The sequence below is a fragment of the Eretmochelys imbricata genome, chromosome 27, assembly GCF_965152235.1.
Source record: "Eretmochelys imbricata isolate rEreImb1 chromosome 27, rEreImb1.hap1, whole genome shotgun sequence".
In the NCBI taxonomy this organism is placed as follows: Eukaryota; Metazoa; Chordata; order Testudines; family Cheloniidae; genus Eretmochelys; species Eretmochelys imbricata.
The window spans coordinates 5,539,408-5,557,307 of record NC_135598.1 but is presented as its reverse complement, the minus strand read 5'-3'; the positions used below and the strand labels follow the sequence as shown (position 1 = coordinate 5,557,307).

The window sequence follows — 17,900 nt, the reverse complement described above, 5'->3', positions numbered from 1 at the left end:
TCACAGCTAGATCATTTGTTCGTGATTATTAATGACCCCAAACTTTACCATCTCTCTGATGGCTGTTTGGTGGACTCCACAAACAGGCTGGCGGGGGCTCAGTCCAATTGCCAGGGGACAAGTCTTCATTGTCTCTTTGTTCTTTTTTTGTACAGCACCCGGGCCAATGGGGAACTGGTCCATGATGAGGCTCCCAGGTGTGACGGTAACACAAATGATCAATACTAGTAACATTAGAGTAACCACAGCTGTTCATTGCACTCAAAGGCCGCCTTTGCTGAAGTCTCAACTGAGAGGGCAAGGACAAAATGACTCTCGGAGATGCAATCTCTCTTTAGATGTATTGGGGTAGGCCTGTGCTGGACTGCTTCTGAGAAGACAGAATTTCCTTCTCCCGGCCTGTGAACCTGGCACTTTCCAGCAGCACTAAATACGCTAAAAACTCAAAGTGAAAATTCTATGGAGAAAGGAATTAGCGAGATGCTCGGTTCCATCAGCCTAGGCAGTGCCTCTCCGCAGCAGAGTCAACCCTGTAATGCGGTCTAGCAGCTTCAGGGGCAGGTCTTCACACCCTTGAACCAGCATTAATTAACCCTTGCAGTCCCCCTTTCGAGAAGGGGCTATTAGCCCCTTTTGATAGACTGGGGAAACTGCAGAGCAGACTGTTTAAGGCACAGATCTTCCAAGGGATTGAAGTGTCTAATCCCGATTGAAATCAATTGGAGATAGGCACCTACGTGTCTTTGAGGAGCAGGGCCTAAATTAATTGCCCCCCAATATTCAGGGATAGAGGAGCAAAGAGATCCCAGGACTTCTTCTGTCCAGACCTCTGTTCTAATCACTAGACACTAAACTCGGCAGGTCTGCAATGGGCTTTGCCTGTTGTTTTTCACCACCCTGATTGCACAGTGGCAGATCTAATCATGTCATATGATGGCATCTTTTCATAAAACTGTCCCCATAAAATACAGCCCTGAACTGCTCAGGAGCTGGGGATTGCAGGCCTTCTTTAAATAAAGCTCTGTCTCATTAGCTGCCTTTCCTAGATGCGCATTGAAATGATTCCCCGCTGATGTACGAACATTGAAATAAACGACAGTAGCCAAGTGCAGCTGCAAGAAGCTAATCAATACAGTGTAGCATGAGAAATTGCCACTTGCTACGTTTGGATGGAATGAAATGGCCTTGTAGATCTACTGGCGTTTGAACTGGTTAAATCTTTCTCCCACACATACATAGGCTCATAAAAATGCAGGGACGGAAATGACACTGAGTTATAAAGATTGTGTCACCTCTAGGGCACCGGGTTGAGCGGCAATGCTGCCTGAAGGCTGTTGGGTGTCCATAGGCGACATGAGTTTGAGGGACCCTCAGTCCAGCTCTGTGTGGACAAGGGTGAATGACACCAAAATGGGCACCACCGCTGGCGCCAACTGGAGTAGAGAGACTGACACCCCGATCTCCAAACGTGTTTAGATACCTAGATTAATCCTGAGCAAATAATTCAGGTCACCTCTTCTGGAGTTGGTTCTTCCTGGCATATTACACTAAGCCATTAGAGGACTCATTTCTGGACGACAGCAGCAGTGTTCCCTTGGTGTTCTGGGGTCCCGTTATTCATCTGGGGTTCACCATATTTATTAATTTTGCTCTGGGCCGGGGGACACCCATGCTAGGAATAGGAGAGATCCTTGCCATGAGCCACTCAGTCCTTGGACTCTGCAGAAATGCCAGCAAAAAGAACACCTGTGATGTCCTTGTAACGATATAGGATTTATTATCTGTATTACTAGTAACATGTAGGGCCCACAACTAAGATCGGGGCTGGTAAATAATCATAGAATATCAGGGTTGGAAGAGAACTCAGGAGGTCATCTAGTCCAACCCCCTGCTCAAAGCAGGACCAATCCCCAACTAAATCATCCCAGCCAGGGCTTTGTCAAGCCTGACCTTAAAAACTTCTAAGGAAGGAGATTCCACCACCTCCTTAGGTAATGCATTCCAGTGTTTCACCACCCTCCTAGTAAAAAAGTTTTTCCTACTATCCAACCTAAACGTCCCCCACTGACACCTGAGACCATTATTCCTCGTTCTGTCATCTGCTATCACTGAGAAAACTCTAGATCCATCCTCTTTGGAACCTTTCAGGTAGTTGAAAGCAGCTATCAAATCCCCCCTCATTCTTCTCTTCTGCAGGCTAAACAATTCCAGTTCCCTCAGCCTCTCCTCTACATCCTTCTTGTAGTGTGGGGCCCAAAACTGGACACAGTACCCCAGACGAGGCCTCACCAATGTTGAATAGAGGGGAATGATCACGTCCCTCAATCTGCTGGCAATGCCCCTACTTACGCATCCCAAAATGCCATTGGCCTTCTTGGCAACAAGGGCACACAGTTGACTCATATCCAGCTTCTCGTCCACTGTAACCCCTAGGTCCTTTTCTGCAGAACTGCTGCCTAACCATTCGGTCCCTAGTCTGTAGCGGTGCATGGGATTCTTCCGTCCTAAGTGCAGGACTCTGCACTTGTCGTTGTTGAACCTCATCAGATTTCTTTTGGCCCAATCCTCTAATTTATCTAGGTCCCTCTGTATCCTATCCCTACCCTGCAGCATATCTACCTCTCCTCTCAGTTTAGTGTCATCTGCAAACTTGCTGAGGGTGCAATCCACACCATCCTCCAGATCATTGAACATTGAACAAAACCGGCCCCAGGACCGGCCCTTGGGACCAGTGATGAGCTGCCAAAATCTTAATAACGGGTTCCCTCCTCACCCCACGAGGGGGTCATTGCCCACCCCCGTCCCCCAGGACTCCTGCCCCATCCAACCCCCTCCCCTGTCCCCTAACTGCCCCCAGAACCAGGCAGGAGGGTCTCGTGGGCCACCTTAATGCATGCCCACCCCACCCCTAAGAGGCAGAGGCACCTGCCGGGGGGCGAGGTGGGGAGTCCCGGTGGTGCTGACCTGGGGCAGCTCCCAGGAAGCATCCAGCAGGTCCCTCTGGCTCCTAGGGACAGGGGGGGAGCAGGGGGAGCGGCCGCTCCCCCCACTGATCACATCAAAAGTGGTGCCTTAGGTGCCAACTCCCTGGGTGCTCCGGGGCTGGAGCACCTATGGGGAAAATTTTGGTGGGTGCAGAGCCCCCACCGGCAGATCCCCGCCCTGCCCCGCGCCCAGCCCCAGCTCACCTCCGCTCCGCCTCTGCCTCCGCCTCCTCCCCTGAACGCATCACTCCGCATGAACAGCTGATTCGTGGGAAGCCTGGGGGGGCGGAGAAGCAGAGTGGGGCGGTGCGTTCAGGGGAGGAGGTGGAGGCGGAGCTGAGGTGGACTGGAGGTGAGCTGGGGTCGGGGGTGGGGTGGGGAGCTGCCGGTGGGTGCTCTGCACCCACCAAATTTTCCCCTTGGGTGCACCAGGGCTGGAGCACCCGTGGAGTCAGCGCCTAAGGCGCCACTTTGGGCCAGTTAAATTTAGAAGTCCTTTTAGAACCAGTTCTCCCTCACGGAACAACCGGTTCTAAAAGGGCTTCGAAATTTAACAACCGGTTCTAACAAACCAGTGCGAACCGGCTCCAGCTCACCACTGCTTGGGACACTCCACTTGATACCAGCCACCAACTAGACATGGAGCCATTGATCACTACCCATTGAGCCCAACAATCTAGCCAACTTTCTATCCACCTTATAGTCCATTCATCCAGCTCATACTTCTTTAACTTGCTGGCAAGAATACTATGGGAGACGGTGTCAAAAGCTTTGCTAAAGTCAAGGAACAACACGTCCACTGCTTTCCCTTCATCCACAGAGCCAGTTATCTTGTCATAGATGGCAATTAGATTAGTCAGGCATGACTTGCCCTTGGTGAATCCATGCTGACTGTTCCTGATCACTTTCCTCTCCTTTAAGTGCTTCAGAATTGATTCCTTAAAGATCTGCTCCACGATTTTTCCAGGGTCTGAGGTGAGGCTGACTGGCCTGTAGCTCCCAGGATCCTCCTCCTTCCCTTTTTTAGCCTTTTTCCAGTCGTCTGGGACCTCCCCCGATTGCCATGAGTTTTCAAAGATAATGGCCAATGGCTCTGCAATCACAGCCGCCAACTCCTTTAGCACTCTCGGATGCAGTGCATCTAGCCCCATGGACTTGTGCTCGTCCAGCTTTTCTAAATAGTCCCAAACTACTTCTTTCTCCACAGAGGGCTGGTCACCTCCTCCCAATGCTGTGCTGCCCAGTGCAGCAGTCTGGGAGCTGACCTTGTTCGTGAAGACAGAGGCAAAAAAAGCATTGAGTACATTAGCTTTTTCCACATCCTCTGTCACTAGGTTGCCTCCCTCGTTCAGTAAGGGGCCCACACTTTCCTTGACTTTCTTCTTCTTGCTAACATACCTGAAGAAACCCTTCTTCTTACTCTTAACATCTCTTGCTGCTGCAACTCCAGGTGTAATTTGGCCTTCCTGATTTCACTCCTGCATGCCCGAGCAATATATTTACACTCTTCCCTGGTCATTTGTCCAATCTTCCACTTCTTGTAAGCTTCTTTTTTATGTTTAAGATCAGCAAGGATTTCACTGTTAAGCCAAGCTGGTCGCCTGCCATATTTACTATTCTTTCTACACATCAGGATGGTTTGTCCCTGTAACCTCAATAAGGATTCTTTAAAATAATAATGTTGAGGGCAAGTCTCTGATACAGAGGGTCTGGATTGCTTGGTAAATTGGGTTTTAGTACAACTTGTGTTTTAATACAGCCAACTGCAAGGTCATGCATCTAGGAACAATGGATGCAGGTCACATTTACAGGAGCAGGGACTGTATCTTGGAAAGCAGTGACTCTGGAAAGGCCTTCCAACAGGGGTCATTGTAGATAATCACCTGAATTTGAGCTCCCAGTGTGATGTGTGGCAAAAAGGGCTTAAAGCGAAGGAATATTGAGGAGGAGAGGGAGGTGATATTATCTCTAAATACAGCACCGATGAGACCGTTATTGGACTCGTGGCCAGTTCTGCTGTCCTCACTTTGAAATGGCTATTATAAAATTATAGACGTTTCAGAGAAGAGCATGATCTTGAAAACCTGTCGTACAGTGAGAGACTCGAGAAGCGCAGTCAATTGGCCATATCAAAAAGATGGTTCAGTAGGGACTTCATTACAGTCTGCAAGCACCTACGTGGGGTGAAGACATCTGAAATATGTGGGGTGAGGTCTTCAGTCTAGCAGACAAAGGCAGAACAAGATCTGTGGCTGGAGCCTGAAGCCTGACAAACACAACAGGAAATAAAGTGTATGTATTTAGTAGTGAGGGTCATTAACCACTGAAATAATTTACCAAAGCGTGTAGTAGATTCTCCACATTTAGAGCCTTTACATCCAGTGTGGCTGTCTTTCTAAATGACCTGATGCAGGAATCTCTCTTGGGGACGTTCCCTGGCCTGGGTTTGCAGGAGGTCAGACTAGATGATCCTGTTCCCACCCAGATTCGAGTCATTCACTCTCAACGTGTTTCAAAGTGACAATGGCTCAGAACTTTCACCGTTGTTTGGCGGCAAAGAAGCACAGAGAAAGTCCAGGAAAAAAAAACTCAAACCATTGACGTCTTTTTCTTCATACTTTTATAAACACCCCAAGTAGCTTTCCTTCCAAGAGCAGCAGGGGTGGGTTGAGACGCTAGAGGGCAGGAGAGGTCTTTTCAATGCAGAAACACCAGAGGGAAAACAATCTCTTCCTTCAAATCTGTTCTTTAATATTCCCTTGATCAGCTCCCTGCCCTGTTGCTTCCCAGCCTCTCCTTTGCGTGGGAGGAAGACGAGGAGACTTTCCGAGGCACGCTTATTCTCTGTTCTCTGTTTCCCCATAGGACTAGAGAGAAAGCTGCCTAGACAATGCACCTACCGAGACGTCTACTGGTCTCCCTGGTTTACTGAGAAGAGTTGATTGAGACTCAAGGAGTGCGAGGCACCTGCCTAGCTAACCTCACATGTGGGGCAAATTGCTGAGTCAGCCGGTACTGCCCTGCTGTCCCCTCCCAGGCACAAAAGTTGCATCATGGGAAGGTTGTGTAATAAGGACATGGCCACTAAGAGCTAGCACTGAGGCTTATCTGGCCCCCACTGATGTAGTGTCAGAACATGTCAGACCCTTTAGTGTGTTTAACCCTCTGGCACCCTGTGCGGCAGTGCTGTTCAACCCATTACACAGCTGAAGACGCTAAGGGTCTTGACCAAGGTCACAGAGGAATTGTTTGAGGAAGCAGAGAATTGCACCTGGGTCTGCCAAGTCCCAGGCTAGTCCCCTGACCACTACCCCATCCTTCCTGCTGTCACAGCCGTTGTCCATACGCTGCACACCACATCCGCCGCGACCTCATGGCAACAGCAGGTCCTCAGACACCCATCCCTCCCAGGGTAGCTAAAGCAAAACCTCCACTGCCTCTTAGGGGTCCAGGTCAGCCGTTCCCATTCCCATCCAGTAGACAATACTGGTACACGAGTGTGAAAACGTGCGAGCACGCATGCGCATACTAGGCAGTTGTCTCTCTAGTCCTATGGCTGTCTAGTGAATCCCCACAAACTACCCACTTCTCCAGCAAGCAGACCTTATGAACAACTGAGAACAGCTCAGCAAACATACCCAGCATAGGGCTGCCTGGCGTTCTTTATGCAAACTGTCCCCAAAGCACTGTACATAGTTAAATAATAAAAGGCAGCAGATGGCGAATGGTGTGAATTACGGAATACAGGATGGGAAAGGCAGGTTGTGGGGAATAAATGAAAGCAATAACTCATCAGGCCACTACCACAGCAGTTGGGAAAGAGGGAGGTTTGCAAGTGAGATCAGAAAGCACATGGAGAGCCAGTGGGGAAGAGAAATGGTTCCGAACAGCAGAAGCTGTAGAGGAGAAAGTGCTCACACTACCACTGGGGAGACTGAGACAGGGAGGAAGTTAGTGTGGTATTCGGTGCTTGAAAGAGACACTCTTTATTAGTTCCCAACTGCTTCTGTATAACAAGACATAGGCTTTTGCAAGGCCCTTTCCCCAGACTTCTGGCCTGCAAAGCTAACCCCCCACTACTACAACTCCTGGTAGATGGGTGGGGAGAAAAATGGGGCGGATCCAGGAGGTCGTCTGGCCACACCCATGGAAAGGTTTGGAAACAAAGAAGGTAACTCTGCCCCATGCTTTTCAAATCCCCCTCACAAATCAACAGCAGGGGTCTGATCAGCAGCTGCCTCCTCATTCCTCATGGCCACCCTCCTCGGTCAATCAGCTGGGATAGCAACAGCTGGGCTGCTGGGTGAGGAAATCAAGCCACAGCAGAGAGTTTCTAAAACAGTGGCTGGTTGCCCCCAAGACAGAGCTGGCGATGGGCTGTGTGTATCATTCTGGAGCGCTTGCTACAGCATGGGCCATCGTTACAAGGGAGCTTGTTGGTGCCCTGAGCCCTGAGCGGGCGGGGGAGTCTTCTGATGGGGTGTGTCACAGAGGAGCTCCTTATAGGTGACACTGAATTTAGGGTGAAATTCCCCCTTGCACAGAGTCAGAGCGCAGGCCCTAGGCCACGCTTAAGTCTTGGGTTTTCACCCCTACTGTCTATAATACACAGTCTATGGGGCTGCCATAAAAAGCTTTGAGCAGCTGACAAGGCAGGTGCCCTCCAGAGAGGACTGGGTTTGTGCTCTGATGGTAGGGTTACCATCTGGCCAGTATTTGACAGGCCTGGCTGGTTTCCTTCTGGATTTGCCAGTTGCTAGAAAAATAATTGAATCTGCTGGGTTTTTTTTTCCATGGGTCTAACAATCTGCCTTATTATCACACTACATTGGGATATCTAACGTTAAAGGTTTCTATGTCCAGCTAAAGATGCTGCCTCCCTCCCAGGATGTTCAGAGAGTGAACATGTTAAATTGCAGCGGGGTACGGGGGGCCATGTGGGTAGCCTGGGTAGATCCTTGCAAGACAGTGTGACTAGCTGTGAACTGCTCTGATATGTGTCTATCACGGCTCCCAGCCTGCAGGGTAGGAGGCATTTCCTGGTTGCAAGGGACTGTATGGTGTGTGTGCGAGGGGAGGCTGGCTCACTTGGACAGTCAGGTACCTTCTGCCCTGGTGTGCGCTCTCCGGTGCAGAGGTTTCCGGTGCCATTTGCCTCCATGAACTACTCTCATCAGAGAGTGTGGTTTGCACAAGGGACTACATAACAGGACTCCAGCATTCTCTTGCCGGCTCTGTCGCTGATGCTGCATGTGACCTTGGGCCAGTCACTTAAACTCCTAGTCCCAGAGCTGAAAAGGTATTTTGGCCCCTAACTCCCACTGATGTCAATGGGAGTTGGGTGCCTAAATACTTTGAGGAGCTGGGCCCTTGAGTCTCAGGTTTCTGTCTGCAAGGCAGAGAAGCTAATACCTACAGCACCTCTCTGGCCTGTTCTTGTAAAGTGCTCTGAGATCCTTGCATTGGAGGGGTTCATAGAATCATAAAATATCAGGGGTGGAAAGGACCTCAGGAGGTCATCTAGTCCAACCCCCTGCTCAAAGCAGGACCAATCCCCAACTAAATCATCCCAGCCAGGGCTTTGTCAAGCCTGACCTTGAAAACCTCAAAGGAAGGAGATTCCACCACCTCCCTAGGTAACCCATTCCAGTGTTTCACCACCCTCCTAGTAAAAAAGTTTTTCCTACTATCCAACATAAACCTCCCCCACTGACACCTGAGACCATTATTCCTCGTTCTGTCATCTGCTACCCCTGAGAACAGTCTAGATCCATCCTCTTTGGAACCCCTCTTCAGGTAGTTGAAAGCAGCTATCAAATCCCCCCTCATTCTTCTCTTCTGCAGACTAAACAATCCCAGTTCCCTCAGCCTCTCCTCATAAGTCATGTGTTCCAGGCCCCTAATCATTTTTGTTGCCCTCCACTGGATGCTTTCCAATTTTTCCACATCCTTCTTGTAGCGTGGGGCCCAAAACTGGACACAGTACTCCAGAGGAGGCCTCACCAATGTCGAATGGAGGGGAACGATCACATCCCTCAATCTGCTGGCAATGCCCCTACTTATACATCCCAAAATGCCATTGGCCTTCTTGGCAACAAGGGCACACTGTTGATTCATATCCAGCTTCTCGTCCACTGTAACCCCTAGGTCCTTTTCTGCAGAACTGCTGCCTAGCCATTCGGTCCCTAGTCTGTAGCGGTGCATTGGATTCTTCCGTCCTAAGTGCAGGACTCTGCACTTGTCCTTGTTGAACCACATCAGATTTCTTTTGGCCCAATCCTCAAGCCAGCTCAAGCCGTGCAAAGAGTTATGGCTTTTTCAGGGCACACCCTTATTACCACAGCACCCAGGGTGATAAACCAGAACACTGCGTTCCCGTGGTTAATGTTGTCCCGGGGGGAGGGTTTTAGCCCCTTGGGGAATCAGCTTTAGGAGGGGTTGTCTGGAATGGGGGAGTCCAAGTTCAGAAGCACGGGCATGAGTAACCTGCAGGAAGGAGCTGGTGTAACATACTGGCGAGGGTGCCCGCGCCGTAGAAGCGGGGTACCTGTTACAGACACAGCTAGCTAGCTTTAGCTCAAGCTGCAGCAGCTCATGCAGTTAGCTCAGGACAGGAAGTGTCTTGCCTCCATCTCCCCCCTGCCCAGCCTCTGTCTCCCCTTTTCCCTGCCCATCTTGACACCCTATCCCTGCAGCAAAATGCCCCTTCCTCTGCATCAACTCCTGGTGTTGCTTCCTGCCTTAAAGACAAAAGTGGGGTCCAGCTCAACATATTGAACTGCACAGGCTCCATTGTGCAATGGAGCAGGAGACCTTGTCCCGCCGGCTCACTCGGCCCATGGCGTTCTGTGCTGAGCTGGTTGTTGTGGCCCGCTTGGTGAGGTTCTGGAGGTGGTTGCTGTGGGGACCACTGGTGGGTGGCCCCCCCACTGACTCAGCTCCTGGGGGTGAAAAGAGGACAGAGCTGATCAGAGGGGTTTGAGGTGAGCTAAGTCAGCTGTCTTTGAATAACTTTCCTTTGGGGGCTTTCTAACATCCCAGGATGAGATCCTGGCCCCACTGAAGCCAAGGGGAGTTTCACCATTAACTTCAGGTGAATGGTGTGGCCCAGGTGTGGCCCAGGATTTCACCCCTCTGAAATTCACACACATGCTTTAGGCATGGAGCAAATCCAGTGAATTGAGATTTTTTTCTCTTTCACATCTGTGCTGCAGCCAGCAGGCAAGCAGGATTTATTCCAGGGCGAGAAATGCCCCTTTATTATTATTTACTATTTGCATTGTGGTAGCAGCTAGTCTCAGTGAGGGAGCAGGGTGCAAGGTGCTGTACAAACACAGAACAAAGGGAGACAGTCCCTACTTCTTTGTGCTGGGCCTGACCTAATGCAGCTATTGTGAATGATCACGATCATTACTGAGTGCGCAGGGACCTCATTCACAGCCCGGGACCCCACTGTAATCCAAGGGGCCAACACAGAGCAAAAATGCTCCCAAACTGGGCAGCCAAGGCCCCATGGGCCGCAGCTCGCAGATGGGATGCTGCAGCGTTGGGAGTTATTCCTGCAGGATATTGCAGGCCTCGACCCCCACCTCCCCACTGTGACCTCTCTGGGAAACCCTTTTAAACACAAACACATCACCGGTGCCTTTCACGTGTACATTCAAAGGAAGGAAAACCACTGGAAATTCCACGTGCGGCTGGGTGAGCCCTTAGAAACCCTGGGGCTGGGGATAGAGAGGCAGCTTCTTGGCTTCCTCCTTGCACTCTGGAAGAGGCTTGATTGATTAATGACTCATGAACATCACCATCATCCCAGCAGCAACCTGAGGTTCCTCGGAAGCAGCCCCCTCTCCCTGCGCCTCCCTGGAGGAGACAAGTCACAGAGGCGGTGGCTGAGGAGTTACTCTCTCCTCTCCAGCGTCTGCAGTGCCAGGGGGTCCCGAAGCCGGCAGGCTCTCCCGGAAAGCGAGAGGGGAAGAAACGAGAAAGGACAAGAAGAAACGTGCCCCCCCGGCTGCACCCCGCAGTTCTCTAGAGCCATTCTCCCTTTCTGCAGCAGCTACCCACCAAGTCCTGCCCTTCCTTAACTTTTGCCTCAGCTGCTGTCTGAGGGAAGAGAAGGCAGCTGGCTTGCTGCCGGCTGCTCCGTGTCGGTGCGTGCGCGGGGCCCTGCATCTCTTTCCCTCTTTGCTTCTCCCGCTGGCTTTTGCTTCTCTCCCTCCGGCACTCCCCTGCCTCCTCTCTCCCCGTGAATCAGCAGCCCAGCTTTCTCCGAGGGCTGAGACTGGCAGCATCTGGAGCCTTGTCCAAAACAGGGCTGGGAGGATGCTCGAATCCAGCTGCTAGCAACATCGGAGCAGAAAAATCAAGCAGTGGGAAAGCAGCGCCGCTCCGCCGTCCCTCAGCCTTGTGCATCGGGCGCTGTTAGCCGGCTGCAAGCGGCCTCGCTGGCTTTCTGTTCTCTCTCCCTGTTCAGTGTGTGAGTGTGTGTGTGTAGGGGGAGGACTTTATTTCCATTGGCTAAGCTCTCGCTTCCCACCCACATCTCTTCCACATCACCTTGGTGTCTCCCTCAATAAAACCAGCCCTCCTTATCGCACCGAGGAAATCAAGAGCTAGAGTTTGAATGGATTTTATATAAATATTTACCCCTGCTAGGCTACTGCTGAGCTCCTAGGAGAAACTCCCAGCAACTGGCCTGATCCTCTCTTCTTCTCTCCTCTCCTGCTCCCCAGAGATAAGGGGTGAAGCCCACTGGAAGGTGGGGGTGGGGAGATACAGTTCTGTCTGACTAGAGAGGCACTGACCTGAAAAATAGTGCCAGGATTTTAACAAACTACCCCAATGGATCTTAAGGACAGCACCAGCGAGGGAAGCATGGGAAGCCTGGAGCCCTCCAGCATCCAGATGTTTGCCAACACTTCCTCCCTCCATGGGATTCGCCACATTTTTGTCTATGGGCCGGTGACGATAAGGCGGTTGCTGTGGACCATGGCCTTTGTGGGCTCGCTGGGTCTCCTCCTGGTGGAGAGCTCGGATCGGGTGGCTTTCTATTTCTCCTACCAGCACGTCACTAAAGTGGACGAGGTAGTGGCCAATAGCCTGGTTTTCCCTGCAGTCACCATCTGTAACCTCAATGAGTTCCGCTTCTCCAGACTCACCACCAATGACCTGTACCATGCTGGGGAGCTCCTGGCGCTGCTGGATGTGAACCTGCAGATTCCAGCGCCCCACCTGGCTGACCCAGCTGTCCTGGCCGCTCTCCAGGAAAAGGCCAACTTTCAGCAATACAAACCGAAAATTTTCAACATGCAGGAGTTCTTGGGGCGCGTGGGGCACGACCTGAAGGATATGCTACTGTATTGCAAGTTCAAAGGCCGGGAGTGCAGCCAGAAGGACTTCAAAACTGTGAGTATGGACAGAGCTTCTACTTCCTTTATCTTCTCTGGGCGTGCGGCCGGGCTTGGCAGTGGAGAATCCAGCAGGTGCTTAAGGTGATGCGATCTGGCCAAGGGTGAGTCAAGAGAGAACCGTCTCTGCTGGGTTCAGGTTTCTCTCGCGTGGTACTGGGAAAAAGGCAGGCAGCCTGTTGAGTTGAAGTTTGTTTGCCAGAGCCCTTTTGTACTGGTTGATCCTCCCTAGCAGGCTAGCAGTTCCCAGAGGCCACTTGCTGTTGGAGCTGTGATTTGGAGGGGCCCCTGCGACCCCCCAGCAGGCAGTCTGACCTGTCATGTTGCAGTGAGTGCGCTGGGTGGCCGGCCGGTGCCTTGGGCTGGACAGATTCTCGTGCAAAAGGCAAGTGTGCTGCGCTGCAGAGTGGTCTGGGTGCAGTCGTTGGGACAGCAGCCTCTGCCTGGGCTTTGTGGCTTTGATGGACCCGCGGTTTGCGGCATCATCATTCGAGGTGGATCCTGCTTTGTCGGCCTGCGATTCTGGCTCTTAAATCCTCGGCGCGGTTGCTAGTTTGCCGTGCAGTGTGGGTCCTTTCCTGCCACTGCGTTGGAGAGAGAGGTAAAATGAATCCTCCAGACTCGGCTGGGTCCGTTCCCTCGGCCGGCTGAGGCGTGAGTCCGGGGAGAGTGAGAGAAGCAAGTGGCTTAAGGGTATTTGATTACACCCCGACAGGGACTGACGCTTGCCTGTGGTGGTTCACGGATGGAAAGCAGCCGCTCTAAACACACACACACACGCGTGTGGCTTGAAAGAAAGCGTGCATTCCTGCGGAGGGGAAAGCGGTGACCGTTCCGCTAGCAGAGGGGCCAGGCTTGCACGGGGGATGCTGGCATGGGTGGGGGAGGGGAAAGAGGGTTTCCGAACAGTGCCTGTGTCTTTTAACCATCTGGTTTGATTGCTGTCTCAGAGGTGAGCGCTAATCATTTCTTGCTGGGGTCTGTGCCGAGCTGTGACTTACACCGGAGCTCTCCCGGTCCGCGTCTCTCCTTGCTGGTGAAGCAGGTTTTTGGAGAGTTGAGTGAACCAACGAGTGCTTTCAGCCATTTGGTTCTGCAGGATGTACATTGTTTGCTCTTTTTGCTACCGGTTGTGCTGGGGGTACGTGGTGTGGTTACATGAGCGCTGATTTCTAGGCTGTCTGTTGATTTCATGGGCCTGGGGACCGTGTCACCTCCACAAATGCAGCCTTTGGAACCTTTTGTCTCCGCTACTTTTGTATCTTGCGACTCCAGCTGGCTTGTGCTGCTGGCACATGGCTGCGCGCTGGAGAATGTTTTCCTGGAACACCCGAGTGGGGAACGTTGTATTTTATGGAGCAGTTGTTGGCAGTTTCCAACTTAGGAGCCCCCACCCCCTTCAGAACCAGCTACCTGGTTATGAGCAGGAATCGAGGCTTGTAGGCCATTAAACACAGCTGGGATTGGTCAGAGGATAGGAAGGTGTACAGAGGTGCATTAGGACAGGTCAGGCACTAAACCCTGTGCTGTTGCCCGGGAACAGGCCAGTGTGTGTATGTCAGAATGGGGAAGGCAGATGTGGGGTGGGGGGGGCATGGATGGGTGGGAAAGAGAAGCCCATAGGAGAGTTCAAGCAATAAAAGTATCATTCAAGTCAGACACTGGCCTGAGCCGAAAGCGATCCCTGAGCAAAGTCCTTGGTCTCTGGGAGTGCTTGTAATCTAGATCCCAACAGTGCAAATGGTTCTTCCCTGTAGAATAGGCCTCCCCAAACCAGATGCAGACTCACTATTATGCAGCAAGTGTCTATTAGCCAAGAGTGAACAAGTCCCAGACACTTACAGGGTAACGTTTTCAAAGCGCCTCAGTGACTTAGGAACCTAATTCCCATTTTCAAAACCAAGGCATGTAGGATCCTGAATGGAGGCCAATGGGACTTAGGCTCCTAAATAATTTGATCCCAGAGTCACAAAGGTATGTAGGTGCCTAACTCCCCATAGAAACCTAAATACCCTTGAGGATCTGGCCCTTAGTAACTTTTGGTGATTTTACCCGACACTTAAAATCCAGGGGTCGTCACTCCGGAATGATGCACTGTGTTTCTGTGATTGACTTTCCATGAACACAGTGATTTCGAAAGGACGCAGACCATCCATGGGCTGCTGCAGAACACTTAGTCTGCCAAAGGAGGTTAGCCCCAGCAAGGACCAGCCAGGGCCTTTGCAGGGTAAAGTGTCATCCTTCTAACGAAATACTACAGTATGGCCCCGATGGGAGCTCTGCCATAGGATGTAGACATTTGGACCCTTCCTGAAGAATACTCTAGTTCTTTTAAGATAAGGTTATCTTTGGTGTGTCATGTAAGGTGAAAACCTCTGCTCAAAAGCAACGGCCTGAATAATGTGCTCCCCTGACCCCTTTCGCCTACGATTCCCCACACCCCAAACTAGAAGCTGAAGGCTGGTGATTCATAATCTGTGCATTTGACCATCAGGATTCATTTTGTGACCTGTTCAAGCTACTGCTCCTTTGCCCTGTGCGCCATGTGGTTTCCTGGCATTGATACTAGAGTGGCGCCAGATGGAAAAAGAGGTGCCATGGTTTTAAAGGCTGGTTTATAAATCACCACTGTACATCCCCCATCTCCTCTAGGGCTGTTTTCCTTTCGCTACTGATTGTCCTGTGGATACGTGGTGCGGTTATATTAGCACTGGTTCCTAGGTGCTCATAATGGACAAGGCTCCATTATTTGGTTTCACCTCTAGGGGATACTTCGATGTAAAGTGCAGGGCTCTGTCCTGATCAGATGCACCACCCTGGAAACTCTTGCTTGCTTCTCGTTCGCTTGACCAAATTGCGCATTTCCCAGTCCAGAGGGCAAAGAAACAGGAACCCATTAGCCAGAGGGGGGGTCTGCACTGAAGTGCCGCTCTGGGTGTGGGTTTGCACAGCTTCTGCTCCCACAAGTGAACATAATGGAGTGTGACAGCCTCATATGTCATCTCAGCTCTGTGGAGGAAGGCAGGCAAGGGGAATGCATAGCCATGGTGCATGGAGTAGGTGGCTTCGCTCCATTCCACTGTTCTCCCCCTTCCCTTCCCATGCTCATGCTCTGTTATTTATTTAACAGGATTCCAGCTGTGTTTTCTGTACACTCTGTGCTTCCTTCCTCCCGAGATACTGCCAATGCCTCCCAGCCAATGGTTAATCATATTCTGGGCAGCTTGCGGTAGTGAATTCCTAGGCTTTTCTGTAAAAATGCATCCAAGTAGTTTCCCAAGGACTTAGCATCCTTCTCCAGGCTGATTCTGGAACTGGTGTACAAAAGCAGATAACACTGTGAAAAATGGGAATCCCAGTGGTCAGTGAAGCATTGAATATTAGGCAATAGGTGAATATTTTTAGCAGCAGATGAAGGGGTGACTGTGGGGCACACCAATATCCCAAGGAGAGTGTTTGGGGCAGAGGAATACAAGGGCACCCCATTGGGAAGAAGCCCAAATAAATTTGTTAGTCTCTAAGGTGCCATAAGGACTCCTCGTTGTTTTTGCTGCTACAGACTAACACGGCTTCCCCTTGGAAACCTCCTCCTCAAAACTGCTGCTTCTGCAAGGCCCCAATTTAAGCATGAATGGGGGCTGCCTCCTATTGGCAGTTTTCTGGGGTGTGCGTGCGTGAAATAATCTTGCAGCAATGCCACATTGCAGCCTCGGAACATTTCTGCCTTCGTGTCACGCTGAGCCCAGCTGTGGTGAGCTTGCAGCCTGGCCCCTCTGCGTGTAATGAGCAGCCTCAGCAGGCCGCTGCATTCAGGGTGGCATGGAGGCTTCACTGAAGCTTCCCCATTGGGCCTGCGGGCCTGGCGGCTATTCCCTTAGTGCACGGCAGGAGATCAGGGTCCTGAGCCAGACTCCAGCATCGGTGCTGCGGCTCTCCAGAAATGGGCAGGGAGAGAACCGCAAGAAACCCCAGAAGCCACAAACTGCAACTAGCTCTTGGTTGTGTTGGCAGGAACCATCAGAGCACCGCGTGCCCAGGAATGTTTGGTACCCAGGCATCGGGCAGCCTGAGGGGGCGTGTTTGTGGAGTGTGCCAAGTGCATTGGGCACCGTAGAGTAAAAAAGCATGGGTATGTCTGAGACATGGTCTCATGCGCACCCCTTAAGCTGCTGAGACCCCTATGTGCGCCGCTCTCGTACCAGGTAGGGTAGCTATGGTGCAGTGCTCTCAGCAATGCAGGATCAGGGCCCCATGCACCCACCACCCTGCTTGGTGCTCTATCGCTTTGCTTCTCTAATGGTAGGACCAAGCTCCGTGATGGTTTCATGGGAGGATGCCTAATAGCTGGGAAGGTGAGGAAGGAGGGGATCAACTACAGAAATAATTCAAGCACTGGGAGAGTGGACAGACTGAGTCAGTGGCAGAGGGCAGACCAGGAAGGGGCAGTGCTGGAGAGGAGAGATGGCACAGAGGAGACAGGAGAGCAGAGGGCAGGGCTGGAAAATAGGGAGGGGTGGGCCCACTCCACCCTATGTGTGCAATAATAGCAAGTGGGGTGTGTGTATGTCCGTAAAGAGAGCAGTGTCAAATGCATCCTAGCAGCCATCAGCTCGCCCAGCTCCACTGAGCACAACGGGCGTGTCAGGCAGCAGATCCCATCTGCTCAGGTGCAAATACAGAGGACACAAGCACAGGAGAGGAGGTGGGGTATTATCAGTGTTGTCTTGTATCCTAAGAGAGAGAATAGCCTCTACCAGCAGACAGAGAACTGGGGTTTTCAGGAAATTATAACCACACATGGATTGAAATGCATGAAGAAATGTGATTCTATCTAACATCATCTGCTAATTGAGAACTGTTTTATACATACTGTTGTATGGGTCCATTTATGTCAGTGGTAACATTAAGACTCCATGTGTGTATTTGTCTTTATTGTTGTATGTGTATTTATTTTCAGTACAAATGATCATCAATAGATAGTCTCCTCACAATGGATACTGCCTCATGTAAATATTTCCATTAGGGGAAAAATCTACCTACTTACCTACCTACCTAATCTCCAAATGTTCCTTTCTCACTCTCTAACACACCCATAACTGGAGTACTAAGTTGCTAAAATAGCCTTTTTTCACTCTGATTACCCTATTCTAAGCTTTTTTATGCTCATTCTTCATTCACTTTTGGAGAATCACTTTTGGATGTTGGTTATTTGAGCTGGTTAAATATATAAAAAAAATCTGGATAAATTATTAATCAAAAATTGGTAATATTTGCTCAATAATCTGTTTGAGGTGTTGTCCTAAGGAGCTAGCAATCCTCATTAGTGAGGGAAATCCGACATGAAAAAGAGTGCTTCTTGCACTGACAAGACTTGATCTCAGACAGATCCTCTAGGACCTACTACTGGTGCTCGCTGATGGCATTCTTCTTTAGCTCAGGTGGGAAAGATCCATGCTTTTGGAGCTGTAGTCCCAGAGTTCTAGTCCTGGTTCCCCATTGCAGAAAA

The 17,900-nt window shown here is 50.9% G+C and overlaps 1 protein-coding gene across 1 annotated transcript in view; it reads left to right on the top strand.

Moving 5' to 3' along the window:
- Positions 1–11,828: 11,828 nt before the first annotated feature.
- Positions 11,829–17,900, top strand: part of LOC144258017 (acid-sensing ion channel 2) — a 1,355,089-nt gene continuing 1,349,017 nt past the window's right edge. Inside the window, exon 1 of the mRNA XM_077806320.1 lies at positions 11,829–12,392. Coding sequence (XP_077662446.1) covers positions 11,829–12,392 — 564 coding nt within the window. The remainder of the gene's footprint in view (positions 12,393–17,900) is intronic.